This window comes from Raphanus sativus, unplaced genomic scaffold (genome assembly GCF_000801105.2).
Source record: "Raphanus sativus cultivar WK10039 unplaced genomic scaffold, ASM80110v3 Scaffold0173, whole genome shotgun sequence".
Lineage (NCBI taxonomy): Eukaryota > Viridiplantae > Streptophyta > Magnoliopsida > Brassicales > Brassicaceae > Raphanus > Raphanus sativus.
The window spans coordinates 1-8,498 of record NW_026615493.1 but is presented as its reverse complement, the minus strand read 5'-3'; the positions used below and the strand labels follow the sequence as shown (position 1 = coordinate 8,498).

General features: G+C 39.5%; 2 protein-coding genes across 2 annotated transcripts; both read left to right on the top strand.

Moving 5' to 3' along the window:
* The first annotated feature begins 480 nt into the window (after nt 1-480).
* LOC130501357 (uncharacterized) lies at nt 481-2,510 on the top strand. The gene is made up of 3 exons (XM_056996260.1): nt 481-648; nt 942-2,090; nt 2,169-2,510. Exons 1-3 carry the CDS (start codon nt 550-552, stop codon nt 2,355-2,357), a joined length of 1,437 nt encoding a protein of 478 aa, XP_056852240.1. The 5' UTR covers nt 481-549; the 3' UTR covers nt 2,358-2,510.
* Nucleotides 2,511-2,761: 251 nt separating this feature from the next.
* LOC130501360 (polyribonucleotide nucleotidyltransferase 1, chloroplastic-like) lies at nt 2,762-8,208 on the top strand. Its single transcript, XM_056996263.1, has 23 exons — nt 2,762-3,137; nt 3,327-3,395; nt 3,487-3,593; nt 3,697-3,739; nt 3,831-3,914; nt 4,067-4,131; nt 4,234-4,390; nt 4,487-4,543; nt 4,629-4,742; nt 4,817-5,080; nt 5,188-5,262; nt 5,378-5,491; nt 5,626-5,718; nt 5,911-6,089; nt 6,183-6,366; nt 6,437-6,484; nt 6,582-6,654; nt 6,727-6,800; nt 6,883-6,990; nt 7,081-7,175; nt 7,245-7,362; nt 7,461-7,502; nt 7,595-8,208. Exons 1-23 carry the CDS (start codon nt 2,877-2,879, stop codon nt 7,844-7,846), a joined length of 2,676 nt encoding a protein of 891 aa, XP_056852243.1. The 5' UTR covers nt 2,762-2,876; the 3' UTR covers nt 7,847-8,208.
* The last annotated feature ends 290 nt before the right edge of the window (nt 8,209-8,498 follow it).

Genomic DNA, 8,498 nt, shown 5'->3' with positions numbered 1-8,498 from the left:
AGTCGACAGTTGACAGAGACAATACTGTAGACTGGAATTTTAGAGCGTATATTATATAGTACTATATATCTATATACTTTAAAGTATATATTAACTTTAGAATACGTAGCTTTGTTACAATTTATGAGTAGGTAGCCAAGATGAACCTACATGTATCAGTTCTACCAAGATATATACCTAACAAATGAAGTTTCTATAGCGTATTGCCACAATTTGTGGAGTACGAAGACCAGATAAAAGATTTTGTTTTCAATTTTTATAATGATAAAATCAGGAATTGAGGACACTTCAAAAGTTTTAAAGTAAAACGTCAAGAAAACAATAAGTGTAGATTACTTTAAAGGTGGAGTAAGTCAATGTAATTAGATAAAGTATGTGTATTGCGTATTCTAAATCAATTTGATAAAATATAATTAAAGTGTTGACTGAGATGTATGTGTATATATATACACATATAACATATATTTATACAAAGAGAATGATGATTGATGAAGATGGTTAAGTGAAACTTGGATTCCAAGGAACTCATCTGGCAAATACAGCGCAGCTATGACAACACCAGCACGGAACAACCATGCCTCTAGCGTGCAGATTCAAGAACCAAGAACAAGATCTCCTCTTCATCCTCCTTCTCCAATCGCCTTCAAGGTCTCTCTCTACTTTCTATATCTCTTGAATCAAGAACCACTTAACTCTGTTCTTGATCTCTGTATCTTCTCTGCTTCTCTTTGTCCCTCTCTATGATTTAACTTCATCTTTTTATATCTTTTTGATCTCTGTGTCTATCCTCTCTCGTTGACTTTGACTCAAGAACAAAACCTTGACTCATCTGCTGTTTTGTCTCCTATTGTTTCTCCATGGTGATTTTTGCATAAAGTTCACATTTACCAGCTTCAAAGATACACATTAATGACATACCAAACTGTTTTTTTTTTTTGCAGGAACAACAAGGTAGACCACCTTCCACAACACAACAAACAATAGCAGGAAAACTATTTAGAAACCTCTTCAAGGGTCTCCTCTTCTCACAACTGACCTTAATCTCACTCTTGGTGATAGTCCTCACAATTCGCGGTCTCATCTTAGCAAGTTCACACCATTTCCACCCCAAGAAATGGTATCCTCCTTTACTAGCATCAGTAGCTGTCTCGGGAGTTGCATCTTTAGCCTGGCAATGTATCTTTATCTACACTCCACCAAGAGCAGTCAGAGCAACGTTCTGGCTTAGTCCAATACTCACATGCTCTGTCGGTATCTTGCTTGTTCTCATTGGCTCCGCGGTAGATGCAGGGGTCGGTGCTGTATTTGTACTCTTCGCCATTACTCAGTCTCTTTACGGTTGCTGGATCACTCCGAGGCTTGAATACACGGACAAGATATTATCACTCGCCACAGCTTTTCCACCTGCAAGAACCAGAGAAGTAGCCACTTTATCAATCTTCACAAGTGTGGTTTACTCTTGTTTCTTGGTGACTGGCATAGGAGGAGCAACTTCCACTAGAACAAGTCTAGATCTCTTGTTCATATCCGTAATCTTGATAAGCTTAGCATGGACCATGCAAGCTCTCAAGAATGCACAACAAGTTGCTATTTCGCGAGCGAGATACGTAAACTTTGCATACGGAGAGGATATGGATGCTTGGAGTGCGTTACACGTCACAGTGAAACACTTGATAGGGAGCATCTGCATTGGCTCGACGCTTGTTCCGATCATCGTACTCATCAGAGGATCCATCAGAAGCGTTAATCTAATGTCAGGGAGCAGCGACGAGGTCATGTATACAGGTGCTGACTGCTTCTCCACACTTGCCAACAAGCTGGTTACATGTGGAAACAGATGGGGCTTTGTACACGTGGGAACCTACGACAAAGGGTTCGTGGAGGCTTCGAGTGATACGTGGAAGAAGTTCAGAAGTAACAATGGGTTAGAGAAAGTGATTGATTCGGATCTCACTAGCTCCTTGTGCTTCCTAAGTGCTGTTTCTGTTGGAGCAGTCTCTTCGTTGACCGCAGGGATATGGATGTTGCTGATCCACAAGGACTATGCCTTTGAAGTGACGCTCTACGCTTTCGTTATTGGATATTTTGTGGTAAGACGAAATATAAAAGAATCAAAATGACTTTGATTAGACAATGTAGCTTTATGTTGTGTGGTTTTATTTTTTCAGGGAAGGGTAGGTTTGGCGTGGCTACAAGCGTGTGTGTTGGCTTACTATGTAGCTTACTCTGAAGATCCTCGGAACATGCGGTTCGACGGTACGATTCCTCAACGTATTCAGCGTCTTCAGGTGTTAAGGGCTCACCGAGATAACAGGGAGCAGCATGAGGTGGGGAGGGAGAGACGAGAGAGTGATTGAGTCTCCATGAGATTCATAACAAACATGGGATGGGAAAAAAAATGATTAGTACTTTTATTTTTCAAGATTATAGATTCTATTGATAGGAAAGTTAGATTCAATGTGTTCATATGCCATGTGGATAGTATCCTTATTCTTCCTAAATATCTAAAATCGAAATATCCGAACCGAATCGGATTCGAAAATAGAACTAAGTTACCAGTGTGTTACTTGGCTGCAAGTTGCAACAGTATGTGACCACAATTAACTTGCCTGTTCCAGCACAAACTACTAAAAAGAAAATCAACTATGGCATTTAGACCGGACCGGTATAAACCCGGTTAAAATTAATTTTAAAATCAATTTGGTACGGTGACCGGTCTGGTTTAAAATCCGGACACAAGACTCGCTAATCGCCACGACAGAAGAACACAGTAACAGAGACAGCTCCCGCGTCTGCAAAAGAACGGATAAAGTCTCTCTCTTTCTTCTCTCTCTCTCTCTCTCTCTGGTGTGAAGAAGAAGAAGAAGAAGAAGAGGATGCTGACGAGTCCAAGTAACGCGCTTCACAGTACTCCACACCTCTGGCCTATTCGCCGGAGCAAGCTTTGCCGTTCCCGGAATTTCCACTCCGGCGGAGGAAAACTCTGCTCGCGCTCTCTCCTCTCCGCGAGAACTGGCGCGAGTAGATTTAGTGTCAGAGCTCTAGTTAGGCCAGATGTTTCCGAGAACGGTGATTCTGGAGGAGCTCTGTCTTTTCCTAACCACATTTCTGTCAAAATCCCTTTCGGAAACAGAGAGGTAAAGTCTCTCTGTCTCTTCAAAAGGCTGTAACCTTTTGAATCAGAGATGATTGGTTTATGTAAAGGGATAGACTTTGTAGTGTTTGAGACCGTTAAAGGTCGATGCTTTTGATGTATGTGTTGAACTTTGTTACTTTCTTTCCCATAGTGAAGCCTAAAGCTCTTCTTTTTTTTCGTTACTGTGTAGATTTTAGTTGAGACTGGTCTGATGGGGAGACAAGCAAGTTCTTCAGTTACGGTAACAGATGGAGAAACTGTAAGTCTGCTTCATTCAAATCCCGAAGAAACTTTAATACTCTTTTCACTATTTTTCGTCCATTTTATAATATTCTTGTCACTGTTTGTAGATTGTCTGCACATCAGTTTGTGTAGCTGATGTCCCTAGTGAGCCCTCAGATTTTCTTCCCCTTTATGTTCACTATCAGGAACGCTTCTCAGCTGTTGGTCGAACTAGGTACGCGTTTTTTCATTCAATTCTTTGTAATCTTTGACTCTCTTCTTACTACAAGAAAACCAAAGATCCATAGACTAAACGGAGCTTCTTCTTATGTGTACAGTGGTGGATTCTTTAAGCGAGAAGGGAAAACCAAAGATCACGAGGTTATTCTATTAACTAATGCTAAATATTGGTCAGTTTCCTATATCTTTTTCATCCTTGTTAACATGTATCTACTATTGGTGTTTTTTGCAGGTTCTGATTTGTAGGTTGATTGATAGACCTCTACGCCCCACTATGCCCAAAGGTTTCTACAACGAAACTCAGATACTCTCCTGGGTATGATGGTTTCTCTTGTTTTGTGTTTTTTTATGAGAAAAAGATTTGCTTTGTTTATCATTAACTTAACTATATAGGAAGATATGAATGTAATGATTTCATTGGACTGTGTCTCGGTTGTAATTGACTCGTTGACTTGTTTGTGGTCTCAGGTTTTGAGCTATGACGGGTTACACGCACCTGATGCTTTGGCTGTTACATCTGCTGGAATAGCTGTGTATGTATGGTCATCTCGTTTCCGTTTTTTATTAGTCCAGCTTTTTTTTTGTTGTTGTTGGCGACATTGACATGGTGGCTTTGTAATGAACATATACCACAGAGCTCTTTCAGAAGTACCGAACGCAAAGGCAATTGCAGGAGTTAGAGTTGGTCTTATTGGGGGCGAGTTTATCGTCAATCCGACCGTGAAGGAGATGGAAGAATCACAGCTAGATTTGTTTCTAGCTGGAACAGATACTGCAATTTTAACTATAGAGGTCAAGTTCAATCTATACCCGAGTTTGCACATTTTCTCCTGTTCTGTTTTATCTTTGACTCATCCCTTGCTCACTGCAAATACCTGGGAATTGCAGGGATATAGTAATTTTCTTCCTGAGGAAATGCTGCTCCAAGCTGTTAAAATTGGACAGGTATTTCATTTTCTAATTAAGATTATTTCAGTTTTCTAAAATCTGGATTAGTACTTAATCCGAGGCTTTTATATTTATATACCAGGATGCAGTACAAGCTACATGCACTGCTATTGAAGCTTTGGCAAAGAAACATGGGAAGGCCAAAATGGTTGACGCTATAAGATTACCACCTCCTGACCTATACAAGCATGTGAAAGTATGTTGTTTCTGTTGCTGTTTTGCAAGAATGGGGTTTTGCAGTGTTCAAAAACAATTGGTTTCTGTACACAGGAACTTGCTGGTGAGGAACTGAGCAAAGCGCTACAGATTAAGGGCAAAATACCGAGAAGGAAAGCAATATCGTCCCTGGAAGAAAAGGTCTTGACAATACTGACTGAGAAGGGATATGTCGTTGATGAGGTAGCGTTTGGAACAACAGAAGCGCAACCGGAGTTATTGGAGGATGAAGACGAGGATGAGGAAGTTGTTCCTGAAGGTGAGGTTGACCAAGGTGATGTTCACATAAGGCCCATCCCTAGGAAGCCTATTCCTTTAGTGAGTCTCTTTAACCTTTTTCGATATGGTAGCTTGAAACTGAGCTTTTATCTTATTCATTTTTTTTTGGTTGCATGCTAACAAACAAGTGAATTGCCCTTGTGTAGCTATTTTCAGAAGTAGACGTGAAGCTGGTCTTCAAAGAAGTATCGTCAAAGCTCCTGCGTAGACGAATTGTTGAGGTATATATGTTTGATAGGAGTCTTCCTTACTAACATTGTACACTGCAGTAACGAATCACTTTTTTTTTGGAAACTTGTTTTGTTGATTCCATTTTACATCTTTCTCCATCCACAGGGAGGTAAAAGAAGTGATGGTCGAACTCCGGATGGGATTAGGCCAATTGACTCTAGATGTGGCCTGCTTCCAAGGGCACATGGCAGCTCTCTTTTCACACGTGGTGAAACACAGGTAAAAGAGGGATGTTGTCTTCAGGGGACTTCCTGTGTGGCTATTTCATATTTTGATTTTTTTTGTCTCATTGCCTATAATGTATGTCAAGGAAGTTAGTTGGTAAGGAACATTTTTGTATATGATTATTTCAGGCACTGGCAGTTGTTACTCTTGGTGATAAACAAATGGCGCAAAGAATTGACAACCTTGAGGGTTCTGATGAATACAAGAGGTTTTATCTTCAGGTCTCTTCAATATTTGATCTTCTTTTCACTCTGGTTATAATTATTTACAGAGTACTTTTAAGGTTTTTTGACACAATCTATAACATCTAACAGAAACATTTTTTGGGAATTTTCAATGCTTAGTCTCCTAATCCTTTCAGTTTCTTGTTGCGCTAAAAGAGATTTTCTAAGATACTCCCTTTGATGTCTCAGTACACTTTCCCTCCATCGTCTGTTGGTGAAGTTGGAAGAATTGGAGCACCCAGTAGAAGAGAAATAGGCCATGGGACACTAGCAGAGCGAGCATTGGAGACCATATTACCAAGTGATGATGATTTTCCTTACACAATACGTGTTGAGAGTACAATACTTGAAAGCAATGGTTCTTCAAGGTCAGCTTTTTTTTTTGTTCTTTCTCTGGCTGTAGTTTGTCTGAATAATTGATTCGTTTACTTGCTACTTATATCGATCTGAAATTATAACAGCATGGCATCTGTTTGTGGCGGTTGCTTGGCTTTGCAAGACGCTGGTGTTCCAGTCAAATGCTCTGTTGCTGGCATAGCAATGGGAATGGTTTGGGATACAGAAGAATTTGGCGGTGATGGATCTCCTCTTATCCTTTCTGACATCACTGGAGCTGAAGATGCATCCGGTGATATGGACTTCAAGGTCAGAAAATATTAGGATTCTCTTCAAAGTCCTTGCATTGACTTGAATGCTAAAGTTTTTGATTTATTAGGTTGCTGGAAATGAAGATGGTGTTACTGCGTTTCAGATGGACATTAAGGTTATTATCCGTTTCTCAATCTAGACTGCCAAAATAACTTTTAATCGGCTCCTGTTGGTAACATCTTGTGTTTTTCTTTTCTTTAATCATGGACTAGGTAGGAGGAATCACTTTACAGATAATGGAAAAAGCTCTGATACAGGCAAAAGCTGGACGTCGCCATATTCTTGGTAAGGAGTTTATCCCGGAAAAATGTATGCCATTTAAGATGTAATTTACCAATTTTTATTCTGTCTGTGTAGCTGAAATGGCCAAGTGCTCACCGCCTCCTACGTTGAGTCTCTCAAAATATGCTCCTTTGATACATGTTATGAAGGTTTGTGGCTTCCCAAGAATTACTCAGTCTAACGCCTTATTGCCCCCTGAACTAAAGATTTTTAGCTTTTCATGAGCTGCAGGTCCATCCAAGCAAAGTATACTCCCTTATTGGTTCTGGTGGGAAGAAAGTAAAGAGTATCATTGAAGAATCCGGAGTTGAAGCCATTGATATGCAAGATGATGGAATTGTGAGATCTACATGACTTTGCTTTTCATTGTTTTTGTACGTTATGGTTGTTTTCATCATCACAGCTTTTTCATCATTTTTCTTTGTCAAGGTGAAAATTATGGCAAACAATGTGGCGAGTCTGGAGAGGGCGAAAGCCATTATCAGTGGCTTGACAATGGTTCCAGCTGTTGGTGATATTTACAGGTATGTCTTATTATCCAATACCTGTCTTCATCTTTCATGGATTTGGATCTCACCTTTCTTTTTTATCAGGAATTGTGAAATCAAATCAATGGCGCCTTATGGTGCCTTTGTAGAGATTGCACCTGGCAGAGAAGGACTTTGCCATATCAGTGAGCTGAGTGCTGAATGGCTAGCGAAACCAGAGGATGTGAGCGTAACCCATTGATCCCTTACTTTCTTCTTGAAGTTTCATCTTCTATTTAGGCTTTGACTTGCACTCATCCCCCATTATTCTTGTCCAATCAGGCCTATAAAATAGGAGACCACATTGATGTCAAACTAATAGAGGTCAGTGAGTTCTTTGCGTCTCTCTAACTCAAAGAGACATTATAACTAAATTGGAAATGAGTTGTTTGAACCAAGAAACATTGGTAATGCAGGTGAACGAAAAAGGTCAGCTTCGGCTTAGTGTACGAGCTTTACTTCCGGAATCAGAGACAGGCAAAGACGGTCAGAAACCACCACCTCCGACGAGTGATTCTACCAAGGACAAGGGTTCACCAAGGAAATATGTAAATACTTCATCCAAGGACCGTGGAGCATCATCAAAAGTTGCATCTGGTGACATGCCAAAGAAAAGTAACGACGAAGATAGAGGCAGCTTAGTCAATGGTGAAGCTACAATCAGCTAGTGAATGCAACCAGGATCAGTGTTCATATCTGTTTCTCGGGAAGAAGACTCATAAGGTAAGGAGGAGAGTTTCTTCCAACAGGTGAGACTTGATTAATCTTGATTCTTATTTTTGTTTGGGAGCTGGAAAGATGTGAGACAATTAGTAACAGATAGCTGCTTTTCTCAATGTTTTACATATATATATATATATATATGTTACCAAGTCTGATATGGAGGAGGATTAACATTTTGAAAACAACATATGTTGGGAGATTCTTAGTCATTACATCCTTTCTTTTTGTTGTCTTCTCTTGCAAACTCATTCATTATACAGCTGCTAGTTAACGCTATCTTATATTTTAATGTTATTGACTCGTAACATATTTACATCCTTTCTTTTTGTTGTCTAATCTTACACACTTGTCTGCACTTTTCAATGATGTTAACCTGGTTTGTTTAGTTAGAAGAGCTTTTTGAGCTTTTTAGTGTAAATCACTCTAAAATACATGGTAAAGGTATGTGTCAAGTTCAAAATATGTTAGAATGTAAATGGAAAAAGAAAAAGTATGTGAGAGTGTAATTTTTTTATTTATTTAGGAAGGTCTTTCTAAACTAAAATCCATGAATAGTTAATACATATTTAGGAAAATCTTCTTAAACTCATAAAGATA